The sequence below is a fragment of the Crocodylus porosus genome, unplaced genomic scaffold (assembly GCF_001723895.1).
Source record: "Crocodylus porosus isolate Cpor-Errol unplaced genomic scaffold, CroPor_comp1, whole genome shotgun sequence".
In the NCBI taxonomy this organism is placed as follows: Eukaryota; Metazoa; Chordata; order Crocodylia; family Crocodylidae; genus Crocodylus; species Crocodylus porosus.
In genome coordinates this window covers 58330519-58346069 of record NW_017728950.1, presented here as the reverse complement: position 1 = coordinate 58346069, position 15551 = coordinate 58330519, and the positions used below count along the sequence as shown (strand labels likewise).

The 15551-nt window shown below is 41.6% G+C and overlaps 1 protein-coding gene across 3 annotated transcripts in view; it reads left to right on the top strand.

Moving 5' to 3' along the window:
- RIC1 (RIC1 homolog, RAB6A GEF complex partner 1) overlaps positions 1 to 15551 on the top strand; it is a 98168-nt gene that overhangs the window by 61008 nt on the left and 21609 nt on the right. For all 3 annotated transcript variants that reach the window (XM_019554974.1, XM_019554975.1, XM_019554973.1), the window contains exons 11-17: positions 1765 to 1917; positions 2254 to 2457; positions 5103 to 5141; positions 5425 to 5535; positions 6337 to 6426; positions 7072 to 7232; positions 10026 to 10164. In XM_019554974.1, the coding sequence (XP_019410519.1) occupies positions 1765 to 1917; positions 2254 to 2457; positions 5103 to 5141; positions 5425 to 5535; positions 6337 to 6426; positions 7072 to 7232; positions 10026 to 10164 (897 nt within the window). The remainder of the gene's footprint in view (positions 1 to 1764; positions 1918 to 2253; positions 2458 to 5102; positions 5142 to 5424; positions 5536 to 6336; positions 6427 to 7071; positions 7233 to 10025; positions 10165 to 15551) is intronic.

Sequence of the window (15551 nt, the reverse complement as noted above, 5' to 3'; positions counted from 1 at the left end):
CCAGCTAAGCTCTGCACTCATGCTGCCCCTCTGGGTGCAGGCTCTGTTCTGTCCTTCCGCTTCCACCCAGCTGCAGCTCCCCACCCAGCCATACTGCTTCCCTATGCGCTGCCCCCAGCGAGCAGGTTCTGGCTGCAGCAGGAGCCCTGCCTGGAAGCTGCTGACTGGGCAGAGGGTGGGAGCGAGGCCCAGTAGGGTATGTTGGGGGGTTGTACCTGTGGGTACCTCACTCCCACCCACATGGGTGAAAGGGCTCAGCAGGATGCAATTTGTTGGGGTGGAGGGAGGGTGCCACAAGCTGCATGAAAGTGCCTGGCAGGCCAGATCCATCCTGTGGGCTGTATTTTGCCCACCCGTTCTAATCCATTTTCTCTTGTCCAGACACATGATGCACAGATTGCATTAGACAAGGGCTCTGAAGTCTGATGAGGTAGCTGAATAAATTGGAATTTATATGCGTTTCCTTGTTTTTTCCAACTGTTTGTCACCTGAACACCTAAATTGACACCTGTTCAAAAAGTAACAGCAGCACTATGCATCTCTGCCTTTGAAGGGAAAAATGGAAAAGGATCTGCACGTTTACCTAAGACAAGCGAGCTGAAGGAGACTTAAAGAAGGAAATAACCAGTGGCTGGAAGAAGGATGTCTGAGGCAGTGGGGAACCTCTTTCCCAGCATATTGCAGGCTGAAACACTGTGTAGACTTACTGAAAACATGTCTGATGTAAACAGCATTTGTCATGCACCGCACTCCTGTCTGTATTCCAGTGAGCTCTTTGCAGTCTCCTAGAAATCAGCTGGGAGCTGTTTTGCAAACTGAAGTACCTGTGCATTATTTTGGCTACACTGAGCTGCATTATATTGTTAATGTCATGCAATGCTGTGAATGATTTTTTTTTTTTTTTTTTTATAATATAAATTGGTTTTGACTGGCTGTGTCCCATTGATTTCAGCAGTGGCTTGGGTCTGTAATGCACCTGTAGACTAAATGGCTGGTTGACTTCATCTCTCACTATTGGTGTGTACCACCTTTTAGCCTCCCAAGATACATTTGGCAAGGGATATGTCTGTTTCTACAGAAGTGTCCAGCAAGCTCTTTTCCTCCATTCAGTGCTGCCAGTGTGTAGTCTATTTAAATATATTCACAAACTGGTATTGCTTAGATTGCCTCAGTGACAAACACGTAGTTGGTAAGGAATCTTTTTTTCAAATAAGAGATGGTCGAAACAGCACCACGTTCAGAAGTTGGTATTGGTGACGCTTCTTTGACTTTCTTTCATAGTTTGTCTCTTAGCTGCTCTCACTTCAGTTGAGTGGTGTAATATCTATGTAAATCTGTACTCTTAAAGAAATACTTTTCATGCTTTTGATAACACTAGATCTGTTGAAACTGGCTTCCAAAAAAAGTATTTGCCAAAATGGGTAATTAGTATTTTAGGAGATTAAGTTTAACAAATGACACTTTTATTCACTTCCTTTTTAAAGGTATAGGTTATGGGTTCTGTAGCCTCTTTCTCCAAATACTGTTTTCTAGCTTTTGTGTAAGAGAGAACTTCAGTAGCCAGTTTAAGTTCCTTGTGTCTTCACTGCCAACTATATAGCTCCTGCTGGAGTTGCTGATTTCAGAAGAGCAAAATATAGCATTTCTCTGTTAGCTTTGTGACCAGATCAGAGCAGTGATCTTTTGCAAAATGTTCTTACATCACTTGTTCTCTGAAGGTCTAAATTGATTGGGATAATTTTTCCTTGTTTTACATGTGTTCAGACGTGGGGTTCAGAAGGATATCACCTGTGGGTGATCGATGGCAGTTTTTCTCAGAATGTGGGATGTGAGCCTGATGCAAAGAATACAGCTTGTCAGTCTGGTATTCTGCAATTTCAGTTCATCAAGAGTGCACTTACTGTGAACCCTTGCATGGTAAGTGTTCATAGATAATTTCTGCTTTAGAGACTGTCTCCAGATTTCATCTATTTTTCTTTTAGGCTTTCAGGTTTTAAATTGGTTTCCCAAGAGCTAACTGGGCCTTTTTACTACTTTTGTCTTAAACATGCCTCTCTAATAAAACAAATGAAAGGAAGAGCGTGCATTTACAAGTCAGATGTTTTGAAAACAGGATCACCCTCTATTTGTATTGTGTGTATCGCTGACGTGTCAAAGATGGAAAAATATTCTTAATTATATAAAGTAGGACTGTGTTAAATGAAGCATGGTATGTATTTTCTGTATAGTAACTGGGAGTCTTTTTCTATGTAGAGTAACCAGGAGCAGGTCCTTCTTCAAGGAGAAGATCGCTTGTATTTGAACTGTGGGGATGCAACGCAGGCCCAGAATCCCAGATATACTTCAGCACACTCAGACCATAAATCCATCAGGGAAACGGCTACATTTGCAGATGGAATTTTAGATTCTCAGGGTTTAAGCACTTTATTAGGACACAGACATTGGCATGTTGTACAGGTAATTCTCTCTTCGTTCCTCAAATGGCATGTTCATAATTATTTAACATTAAGTGAACCTTGTGGCATCTTTTTTTTTTTTGCTTACCCATCTGCAAGTATTGTATCTGTTCCATATAGTGTGATGTTTTTCCTTCTTTATCTCTCTCTCTTGTGTGTTCCCACACAATATTTTTTCTTAACCAAGGCAAAAAAAAATTGGCTATCCTTGTCTTCCAGCCATGTATTTGCATCCTAGCCAATAAAGGGATTAAAAAAACAAAATTCTGACCTCATAAGAAAAAAAGCTATTCCCCACTCCCCCATGTATAATTTCTCTCCCAGTTTGAAGAGTGGGGAACTGTTAGGATACAAGAAATACTTCTTTATAGAACAGGTACTAGATTCTTGTCCAGGGGCAATGCATTCTTGTCCTGGGGTGTATGTGCACCCCCAAGAGCACCTGTGCACCCCCTAATAGGCTGCGCTTGCTGCTTGGGTAAGGGGCGGGGGAGGATAGGTGGGAACACCAGTGCCCCTCCGGCAAGCACCAGGTGATCGCTGCAGCCACTTATGGGAGGGGATTGCCTGCGGGGGACCCCTCCCCCTGGTTTGCAGGATTGCCCATGGGGTACCCCCCCTCTAGTTGGTGGGACTGGTTGCAGGGCAGGCACATGCCCCCCGCACCCCCCCTGGCAGACCAGTTGCCCATGTTCTTGTCTATACGAACTTTTTTTAAATACTTTTTGCTCTTTCACATTGCTTCAGACTTCTGGTAATATATATTTAAAGTAGATAAAGAGTTCAAACAAACCACTTCCCTTTAAAGTACTGCAGTTTGCAGGAAGAGCCTTTTTTCTAAAGGATTAAAGTCCGGAGTGCTCGATTTATCTTCCTATCAGTTCAACAAACAGTTTAGGTAACATTGAATCCATAATTTTTCATAGTCTCATGCTTCTGTCTATAGAGTACAGTTTTCATCAGAAGTGGGAATGATACTTTAGTGGAATTGTTTTCAGGTTTTAAATCCTTGAATGAGTGTTGTTGTTGTGCATTGAGCACTGGCATCTGTATCAGGGTTCAGTGCTTTCAAACTTTGATCCATACTGCTAACAGTTTTTCCATCCCCTGAAATTTTGAGCATTTTTTTTTTTCAATTTCTCTCCCCTACAGTTTCTTCTTAATGGCTATACTGCTTGCAAGAAATAGGCTTTCATTCATGAAAAAGATTTAAATGTTCTTGTGTGTACCTAAATCAAAGAGATTCTTCTGTTACCAAAATCTTTCCAGAGTTCAAAAATTACAGGACAGCACTGAGTTCTGCAAAATAGTTCTCATTAGCTTTTTTCCTTCTCATAAAGAACTATTAGATCATCTTATGGACAATTAGTGTCAAGTTTTACTGAGGAAAGTCTATCTAAACAGCAGCTAAGTGTCTAACAATTTGATCTTAATAGAAGAGTTTTTGTTATTTAGGTCCATTGAGCATTTTCGCTTTCGTTACTGTCAGCTGTGTCTTCCTAGGATCCCACCTATTTAGGTGTGGGGAGGGGTTGGTTCTGTGGCAGCTCCTTGCAAAACCATGTTTTCATATGAAAAGAATTTAGAAGTTAAAGGCCAGCTCTCCAGTTCCTAAGTTACCTCTCTGCTGTGTTATAAGTATCATTCTGATTTGGCCTGAAATTATGGGTAGTGTCTTTATGAATAAAAAATGGGAATGAAGTATCTTGTATTTATCATCCTTCTTCCTTTGCCAGATTGCTGACTTTGTAATAAAAAAGAAACCTACTAATTATTCCTTTCTGAATATAAATTTGTCTGGAGTATAAGTTGACGGTGGCTTGAAATGGCTAGATAATTAACCAAGAGATGCATTTGGCCATTAAGGTTATAGATCAGACTAGGACAACAAGATGCTAACTTTCCCGTTAGCTATACTTCTAGATGAGCTTCCTGGCACTAGGCTGCTGCAATTTGTATTCTGGCCAGTAGAATTTTACCATATTCATTTTAAGTTAGCTGCAAAATAAGAGTCACTGAACGTAGTGAAAAACAGCGATTTTGACAGCAGGTGGAGCCTTCAAGGCAGGGCAGCGTGGCTGGAGGAGGCCTGGTAAGCTTTTTGTCCCAACAGCAGGGGAGAATGTTTGGACTGGTTGTGCTCGTATGCCAGTAGCCCACAAGGTGCAAGGCCCTGTAGCATATGACCCCCGTGGTGTGCAGCCCAGGGCCCTTGTGAAGCTCCATCTACTTTGAAGTTGGACAGGCCTGGTTTTGAAAAAGGGAAATCAGAAAACAAAAAAAATTGAGGAAAAAAGGAGAGCTTTCTGTTTGCTTTTTTTTATCCCAGGATTTGAATGTTAACGCTTGAATATTATGAATAAAATGCTGTTTCCAGCAAGTTGTCATATTTAATTTACTGTAATTTACTTCAAATTATAGTAAAGTGTGTTCAGTCAAAGAAAACCATAATATTTATGTGATCCTAAAGTGAAATGATAAGAGAGGAATGAGGTAGTGAAAAGCACAAATGACTGAGTGTAAGTCAGAATATTATAGATGAAATTTGGAAGAAAAAAGATGTTGACATTTATGTAAGACTCTGATGTACTGCTGTCACTTCAACCTACTTTTGATATAATTTTCTACAACATTTTTTTTTTTTAGATTCACAGTACATACCTAGAGAGTAACTGGCCTATAAGGGTGAGTTATTTTAAAAGTGTATTGCTTGATGAAAAATATAAGCATTTTGTATTTAATAATTGCTGAACCATGTGATAAAGTACCCTCTATCAGAAATGCCGTTGTACTGGTCACTAATATTTATTTCTAAAAGAAAAATACATTTAAAAAGATGGTACAGAATATTACACAGACACTTTGTAAATTTGAACTTGAATACTGTGATTTTGCTTATAATCTGCTTGGACAGAAGTTCACTTCTGTAGTGTTTGAGCAAGTCTTCTAATTTCTTTTCTCTGCAAAGTTTTCAGCCATTGACAAGCTGGGACAGAATATAGCTGTTGTTGGCAAATTTGGTTTTGCGCATTATTCTTTACTCACCAAAAAATGGAAATTGTTTGGAAACATTACCCAGGTGAGTGCCATCTAAACGTATGCAGGCTTATGAAAAAGATACTTTGAACTTTTATGGACTGGTTTTGTTTGTGTGTTTAAGCAGTCATGTTTTAAAGGAACCTCTGTACTTAGGAAGCTGGTCTTCTATATATAAAATGCACGAATAATACCATAAGTTGAAACATTTTTGACAATATAATAATGAATTGTGGCTACAAGTCCCAAATCCTAGTGTCTTAAGGCAGACTGCTACATGCATATGGAAGTTACATATGCTTAACAGCATCTGAGTAAGGTGCCCTCTGTCAGAATAAGAAGGTTACATATGTTTAACATATGAAGTTACATATGCTTAACAAAGTCTGAACATCTTAAACAACAAGTCTTTTGTAAGAGTGCGTGACCTAACTCAAAACAGTAAATTCTGGCTTACCGTGGGAACCTAAGTGCTTAAAAAGACTTGAAGGGTATGAGTAAACTGATGAACTGCAAGAAGTTTGCTTTGTTGCATAGTTTTTATTGATTGTGTATATGCTTCTGAAAACTCTGCAGGCCGTATTTGTAAGAAGTGAATTACTACTAGATATTTCATAGACTTGCATAAGATTGATAGAGTGTCATAAACAGCAAAGCTTTATATGCAGCTTACAGAAATTTTTGAGAACATACCTATTATCTATATCTATATCTCTATTTATGTCTATATATTGTGTGTGCATTTGTTTATTCTTGTATTTTTCTATGTATATTTTAAGTGATTTTAGGAAACTTTGTAAGAAACATGTGCTGGCTGACTTGTTCTTTTTCACTTTATTTTAAGGAGCAAAATATGGTTGTGACAGGTGGCTTAGCCTGGTGGAATGACTTCATTGTTCTTGCGTGCTATAATTTAAATGACCGTCAAGAAGAGGTAAGACATTGGTTTCTTGAAAGTTAGTATCTTGTTTTAAACAGCAGGCATGTTCAACACTAATACAAAGAAAGAGACAACAAACTTGGTTCTGCAGAAACAAACCAGTGTGGGTTCCTTTTGTTCAGTGCTTTTTGGAAGCATTTTGACATAGCTAATTTTGGTCCTTTTGGAAAAGTTCTTCATTGAAAGTAGAACTCTTGTCTTGTTAAGACGGTTTAACATGTTTATCATCCTTGGGAAAATGACAGCTTTAAATGCTAACAAAGGTCTGTGTGTGTGTGTTGCTATATAAGTATTGTCATGGCTCCTACCTATCAAATACATTTAGGAACGTAGATGAAAAAACTTGCACATCTTATATGTTTGAAGACTAAGAGCACTGTCCTCTTTTCAGTGTGTCTAGTTTAAAATGCAGTTAACGTTTTTAAAACTTTTTTTATTGGCAAAATTACCATAGCATTAAAAGGAAGGAATTTTTTATCAATTCACTATATAAATTAAATGATCTAGGAGCCCTAGACAGCTGTCTCACAAAAATGTACCTCATTAATGGGTTTGTGTTTTGAAGTATTTACATTAGGTTAATTGTGTTTGCAATATAGAACATCACTTAAATGTTTAAATCATTAATTCTCCTTGCAGCTACGAATCTACTTGCGAACATCCAATCTGGATAATGCATTTGCCCAGGTCATCAAAGTGCAGTCAGAAACGTTATTACTCAGTGTCTTCCGAGACATAGTAATATTGTTCAGAGCAGATTGTTCTATTTGCCTTTACAGTATTGAGAGACGACCTGATGGGTAAGTACAAATTGAATCAGATTTATTAAATTATTCTACCACAACTTTGTAGTGTTTTACAGAAACTTGAAAATCTCTCCTGTAACTGAATAGTTTATTTTGATAAACTGATAACCCCTGATTTGATCTTAAGCCTATTGTTACCTATTGAGACGCATTCAAAATGTTATGTTTGTGGCAGTTGTCACCTATTTTGTGCCGCTGACTTCCACAAACTTCTGCTCAGGTGCTGACTGGCTAAAAACTGCATGTACAAAGTTCATCAGAATTGTAGGATCTTGAAAACTTGGCTCACTCTTAATGGTAGGGAAAGGAGCCTGGGAATTCTGAAAATTTTTATCTGAGGGCTTGTATCCTTCTTTAAAGAAGTGGTAGGTAGACTGACTAAACATCTAATGTCCATTACTAGTTGATTTTCCTTTTCAGTATCTCTAGACAGGTTGGATTCTGGTCTGCTGCTTAATATTTGAAACTGATTTGTTTCTTTATGTTCCCTTAAATCTACACACAATCTTTGTCTAGTTTTCATAATTTATAGAACATGCTCGAAAACTTACTGTTAACTCTTTAAATGGATGACAAAATTGAGGACATTTAAACATTTTTAAGAATTTAAAAAAAACTGAGTTCTACTTCATTCATATTTAAACATTTGGGGAAATGTAGTTTTAAAGATCTGTAGGGGAAGGGGACAAGTTTTTATATATTGTTAGCACACTGTGCAAAGGGTACAAATCTGTCACTGATTATAGTTCTGTTGAAGGAATTTCCTTTTCTTTTTTTGTCATTTTAGGAAAGTATATGTAGACGAGATGATAAAGATTTAATGTTCATAAAGCTCATCATTTTAAAGAGGCACAGCTTTAACAGCTTCATATATAAAAGAAAATCTGTATTCTCTACTACCTTTGCTTAACAGAACTTAACAGTGATCCAAGAATTTAGAGGACTAGGGTTAGAAAAAAAAGATAACTTTCTTATTTCAGAGTTGTAAATCCTTTTTTCAAGGAAGAATATGAAATCTTGTGAATAAATATACCCAATCACTAATAGTGGGCTCTAGTCAGATTAACTAGGTTGTTGCATTGAAATCAGAATTGTACCGTTCCTATCACAGGGTACTGTACTTGTTGCATTCAGCATTGTAATACAGAAATCCAGGTTATTTAAAATTTATTCAGCTGATGCTCTTCCAGCTAATGTAGTAGGTTTATAGACACCTTTTAATATGGCATTCCTTTCCTTTTTGTGCAGGTATATCTATTGCTAGTCAATAAATCTAAAGAGTGAACTTCTGTTCGAGTGCACTCGGCCAAAATTGTAATTTTTGCTACAGAAATAGACAACTTAAGTGTGTTTGGAAAAGACTAACTTGGAGTATTTAAGAAGCTCTTTGGGTTTAGTTCATTGTTGGCCTCTTCCCTTTAGCTGTTCACCCTTCCTTATGCAGCCCAACCTTTGAAATAACCCTGATTACTTGTATACAAAGAGCTGAAATAATGATAACAAGGTATTGTTCATTGCCCAGTTCCACCAAAGATTTCCTGTGAGAACTTGTAGTGGCTGAGGGATTTGAGATTTTTTAGATGGTATACAAGGCATCTCCACTGTTGGCAGAAGTTGCAAAAATGAGTTTATGCAGAAGGACAGAAGAGGCAGAGGATAGCAGGAGCATGCAGTGCTGATGGATTTAAGTGAGTCCATATGGCAAGCTAGTGTTAAGTCTTTCAAGATGTTGATAAAAAAAATTGGAATAATTTTCAAACCTATTCTCTACCAGCAGTCCGAGCTGATACCTGAAGAATGTATAAAAAGGTATCTGTCAATACAAGAAGAGAACAAAAACTTGCATTTCATAACAGTCAAAATGAGAATGTTAAGTAAGCAGTTTTAGGGAGACCGTCATACTGTAGGCAGATTCATATAGAATCCATGATCAATGATTTCTGAATCAAGAATAAGAATTCAGATAGTGAGTAGTGGTAAAAGATTTTAAGGGGAAATGTTTAAGACTGCCAGTTCTGCTGAGAAGATCCTTTGTCTAAGACATTTAGCTGTGGGAACTTGAAATAGTCTCTGTCTTTGGTGCAGCTAGGTGACAATGGCATTGAATTATCTGTGCTTCAGTATCATCAATATAAAAGGAGAGATGAGAATAAAGGAGTGAATATATTACTATAAAGGAGAAAGTAAGTAGAAAAGAGCAAGAGCAAAAAAGCATAGAAAAAGAAGTAGGTAGAGGAGTACCTACTTTTCTACCTTTTAGGCTTCATGAAGGAGCTTGCTGAAGACCAGGCAGCTGCTGGTGAAGGTTTAGAACCAGAGTGGAAAGGAGTAAAGATACTTACCTACTTTGAGGCAGCCACAGTTTATGGACTACTCCACAGTATTGGAGCTTGGACTAAAGTCAAGAAGCAGGAACCTTCATTATTAGAAAGAGCATTAACTTGGAGGAAAATACCCTAGCAGAGACCCAAACTGGCATTTTCTTTACAGAGAGGTGACTAAGAGCCTTTGCTCAAGCCACTCTGGTAACTTCCAATAAACAATGAAGGTTCAGGCATTTGGGCTAATGGGTTTATTAAGTTACTCTTTTTAGCTATGAGGTGTGAGACTGAATACAATTTCATTGTTAAAGGGGCTTCATAGTGATTTCTGCTTACTTAAGGTTAAATTGGTATTTTTTTATATAATAATTATTTTCAATTTTAGCAAGTGTGATTTTTTTTTTTTTAAGTAAGTACCACTATAGTAGCAAGATTTAGTAACTTTTTTTGTTTTTTTTCCTTGCAGTCCTAACCCTACCGCCAGTGTTCAGGTTCTTCAAGAGGTGTCCATGTCTCGTTACATTCCTCATCCTTTCCTTGTGGTGTCTGTTACTTTGACATCAGTGAGAACAGAGACGGGCATCAGCTTGAAAATGCCACAGCAGGTATGAGTCTATACAATGCTGAGAATGTAATAAAAATCTCTTTTGTTTTGGATTTGGTAGTTTAGTCTAGTGATTCTTAACCAGGTGGCCTTACATGCCTTGAAATCTTTTCAAGGTGCCACATAATGTTACCACTGTCAAGTTTGCAAACTTGATTCACAAAATAAACCCAGAGATTTCAAATAGAAATCCATAGTTGTCTTTCTGAGCTGTTTGCAGCAAAAGAATGCCTCTTATTTTTCTGTAGTTTAAAAAAAAAAAAGAGAGAGAGAAAAAAAGCTGGCATTTTTCAAGGGTGTTTTGAGTTTAAAAAGGTTGAGATCCACTGGTTTAGTCTTTACAGGTCAGTTTGTGACTGGCATACCCTACAACTGTAATAAAAAGCTCTCAAAAGATACTTTTTAGCTTATTTCAAAAAGTGCTTTTATATATTATAAATGCTAAAGCAAAAATGTGGGAGCAAAACCCTTTACCTGGATAAGTAACTGTTTGAATAGTTGTGGGTATGAAACATTTTCTGGATCAGCATCTAGATGGCTCCTTGGCTATCTGTTTCATATCCTAGAACTACTTGGAAATCATTTTTTTTTTCTAAGGTCTGATCTTGGATACAGTATGTATTCTTTTGCATTTACATGCCAAGGCTGCTCCTTTCAACTGATTGTCACTTTCAGGTATATATCAATGAGCCAACTGTTAGTTTGCATACAGGTCATGCACCAAAAAGTAGTCTTTTAGCTAACAATGTCTGTTATCTGATTTTCCTGCAAGCGCAGGTCCTTCTTAAAGATGAGCAGAGCAGGGGTCTATTTGGCATTGGTGGTACACACAACCTAAGAAGGTACTTAATTTGCCTCTCTTCTTCTTGGGTCAGAATGTCAGTATCTTCATCAGTGGCGTAGAAGATAGGATGGAGTTGCACTCTCAGTAAGTTTGCAGATGACATTAGGTTGTGGGGAATAATAGAATCATAGAAGTAGGGTCGGAAGGGACCTTGTAGATCTTCAAGTCCAACCCCCTGCCTGGGCAGGAGAAAAACTGGACTCGAATGAGTCCAGCCAGGTAGGCATCAAGCCTCTTCTTAAAGACCCCCAGGGTAGGAGCCAGCACCACTTCCCTTGGAAGTTGGTTCCAGCTCTTAGCCGCCCTAACTGTGAAGTAGTTCTTGCAGATGTCTAATCTAAACCTACTCTCCAATAATTTGTGTCCATTATTCCTTGTCATGCCAGGGGGTGCTAGGGGAAACAGTGTCTCCCCCAAACCCTTCTGCTCCCCCCTCGTGAGTTTATAGACAGTCACCGGGTAGGGCTAGGATTCAGAGATGCCTAGACAAGTTGGTGGATTGAGCCAAAAGAAATCTCATGAGGTTCAATAAGGAGACATGCAAAGTCCTGCACTTAGGGCGGAACAAACCCACACACTGCTACAAGCTGGAGACTGAATATGAGCCAGCAGTGTGCCCTTGTTGCCAGGAAGGCTAACGGCATACTGAGCTTCATTAGTAGAAGCATTGCCAACAGATCAAGGCAAGTGATTATTTCTCTGTCTCCTGCATGTGAGGCCACATCTGGAGTCCTGTGTCAAGTTTTGGGTCCCCCACTACAGAAAGGAAAATTGGAGAGTTCAGCGGAGGGTAGTGAAAATAGCTAGGGGGTTGGGGAACAGGACTTGAAAGGAGAAGCTGAGGGAACAAGAAGTAATGGTCTCAAGTTGCAGCAAGGGAAATTTGGGTTAGATATTAGGGGGAACTTTCTCACTGGGAGAGTAATAAAGCACTGGAACCAAAGAAGTTGCAGATTCTCCATTATTGGAGGTTTTCAAGACCTGGCTTGACAAAACCTTGGCTGGAATGAATAGCTGGGGATGGTTCTGCTTCGAGCAGGGCGTTGAACTAGATAACTGGCTTAGAAATCAGAAGCCCAGGACAGCTAGATCTGAAAAAATCTCTGGACATCATAGAATCGTAGAAAATTAGGGTTGAAATTAAGTTAAGTCAGCTCCTTCAGGATATTAGCAGGCAATCAAATGGTGCCTAACATTTCTGCCAAGAAATCAATATTGCTGATCGTAGTTGGTAGGGTTGGAAGGGACCTGAGCAGATCATCAAATCCGACTCCCTGCCATTGGCAGGAATGAATGTTGGGATCAAATGACCCTGGCTAAGTGATTATCTAGCCTCCTTCTGAAGACCCCTAAGGTAGGAGCAAGCACCCCTTCCCCTGGAAGTTGGTTCCAGATCCTAGCCGCCCTGACCTGAAGTAGTGCCTCCTGATGTCTAGCCTGAACCTACTCTGTCAGCTTGTGGCCGTTATTCCTAGTTGCTCCAGGTAGTGCTCAGGGGAACAGGGCCTCTCCCATTCTCTGCTGGTCCCCCCTGGTAAGTTCATAGATGGCCATCCGATCCCCTCTTAGCCTTCTCTTGTGGAGGCTGAACAGGTTCAGGTCCCGTAGCCTTTCCTCGTAGGGCCTGCCCTGCTGCCCCATGACCATACAAATGGCCCTCCTCTGGACCGTCTCAATGCTGGACACATCCCTCCTGAAGTGCAGTGCCCAGAACTGGATGCAGTACTCCAACTGAGGCCTGACCAATGTTGCATGGGAGTGGGGATCACCTTGGACCTGCTCATGATGCATCTGTGGATACATGACAAGGTGCGGTTAGCCTTTCTGACCGCATCCTCACGTTGGTGGCCCATGTTCATCTTGGAATCAATAATGACTCCAAGATGCTTTTTTGCCTGTGTGCTGACGAGGAGGGAGTTCCCCAGCTTATGGGTCTGCTGCTGGTTCTTTCTCCCTAGATGCATTATGCTGCACTCGTCACTATTGAATCCCATCCTATTCTCATCTGCCCACCCCTGTAATCTGTCCAGATCTGGTTGCAGCCCGTCCCTCCTTTCTGCTGTGCCCACCTCTCCCCACATCTTAGTGTCATCCGCAAATTTGAACAAGGTGCTTTTCACCTCCTTGTCCAAGTTGCTGATGAAGATGTTGAACAGTGCAGGCCCGAGGACTGAGCCCTGGGGGACCCCACTGCCCATGTCCTTCCAGCTTGAAAATGACACATCCACCACCATTCTCTGGGTGTGGCCCTCTAGCCAATTTGCGACCCATCAGACTGTGTAGGCATCAATGCCACAGTCGCCTAATTAATGAGAATGGGGTGAGATACTGTGTCAAAGGCCTTCCTAAAATCCAAAAAGACTGCATCCACTGTGACACCTGCGTCCAAGGATTTTGTGACTTGGTCGTAAAAGGCAACCAGGTTGGTCTGACAGGGCCTGCCCATAATAAACCCATGTTGGTTGCCCCTGAGCATAATATCCCCTGGTGGTCCCTCACAGATAATTTTTTCAAAGAGCTTCCCCAGGACCGAGGTAAGACTAACAGGCCTATAGTTACCCAGGTCCACCTTCCTCCCTTTTTTGAAAATGGGGACCACGTTGGCCCTTTTCCAGTCCTCTGGCACCTGGCCAGAGCACCATGAGTGCTTGTAAAGCCATGCTAGAGGTCCTGCAATGACCCCTGCCAATTCCCTCAGCACCCTGGGGTGGAGATCATCTGGACCTGCTGATTTAAACATGTCCAGCCCCACCAGAAGTTCCCTAACTATGTCCTCACTGACCCTATGCCTGGCTGTGCCTCTCCTGAGTCTGTCCGGAATCCCAGTTTGGGGGGTGTCCTGGTCCCTGCTCAGAAAAATGGAGGCAAAGAATTTGTTAATGAGGTCAGCTTTATCATCTTGTGCAACCACCTGATTGCCGAGCGTGTCCTACAGGGGCCCCACGTTACCTGGTGCCTTCTTTTTACTCCCTATGTACTTAAAAAACGTCGTCTTGTTATCTTTGATCCTGGTTGCTAGTCCTAGTTCTGTCTCCGCCTTAGCCTTCCTAACAGCCCCGCTACAGTCTCGAGCAGTGGAGGTATAATCCTTCTTGGTGATAGCTCCTCCTTTCCACTGGGTATATGCCTTCTTTTTAGCTGTCAGATGTTTCTGAATGCCTTTGGTGAGCCATGGGGGCTTTTGAGCCCTCTTGCCCTCTTTGATTCACACCGGGACTGTCACCCTTTGGGCTCGGAGGATCGTCTCCTTAAGGAGTGACCACTTGTCTTGGACTCCCAACTCCCCTACCCTCTGGGACCTCAGTGCCTCTTTGACTAATCTCCTTAACTTATTGAAATCGGCCCTCCTGAAGTCAGGGGCTGCTGCCTTGCTGCAGGCCTTTGACACCCAGCACTGAATAGTGAATTCCAGTAGGTGATGATCGCTATCACCCAGGTGGTCGAGAACCCACAGTCCCCTCACCAGATCATTGCCTGTGGCCAGGACCAGGTCTAGCAAGGCATTTCCTTTGGTGGGACTGCACCTCCTGGGTTAGGTGGAGGTCCTGTGTCTTGGCCAGGAACCGACGTGAGCAGTCAGACCTGGCTGACTGCTTTTCCCAGCAGATGTCTGGCTAGTTTAGGTCATCCGTGATGACCCCGTGTCCCTCGACTTAACTGCCTCTCTGAGCTGACCTGAGAATTCCCAGTCCAGCTCTTCTCCCTGGTTGGGTGGTCTGTAGTAGACACCCACCATTAAGTCCCTTTCCCTATGACCCCCTTGTATTCAGACCCAGAGCACTTCAGTCTGCTGTTTGTTGAGGACATGTATTGCTCTTTGACGTAGAGTGCCACACCCCTGCCTTTCCTCCCCGTTCTGTCCCGCCTGTAGTCTGTAGCCCTTGATGTTTACCACCCAATCATGGGTTGAATCCCACCAGGTTTCAGTGAGTCCCACTATGTCTGGGTTTGTGTTAGCTAGCAGGAGGGCAAGTTCCTCCTGCTTGTTCCCCAAACTATGAACATTAGTATAGAGGCATTTAAGGTCCCCTTATGGGTGCATGCACCACCCCCTTGATCCTAGGACTATCCAGACCCATCACTTACCTGGGTACTTCTTGTGCTCGTTGCCTGTCTTGGCTGGGAAGTGTCCTTGTGTCCCCCTGTGGCCCCATCCCTTGGTGAAGCTAGTTTCAAGCAAGTTGTACAAGATCAGCCAATGTGGAATAGAAGACACGCTTGCCTTTAGGGGAGAGGAAGCCCATCCCACCCGAGCATGCCCCCTGCATGAAAATGCGGGTCATTGTCAAGAAACCCGAGGCCTGCCTGGTAGCACCAACTCCAAAGCTGCCAGTTGACCACTCTGATACAGGCCTCGTGGCACCGTCTGCATCTACTTACCAGGAGAATACCACCTGCGCCCCTGTCTCCTTGAGCTTGGCTCCCAGGGCCTTGTAGTCCTTCGTGATGCAGTCTGGACTGCTCCCAGCTGCGACATTTGTTCCCACGTGGATTAGGACCATGAAGTACTGGTCCAAGGGTCAAACGAGGTCCGGGGATCATGT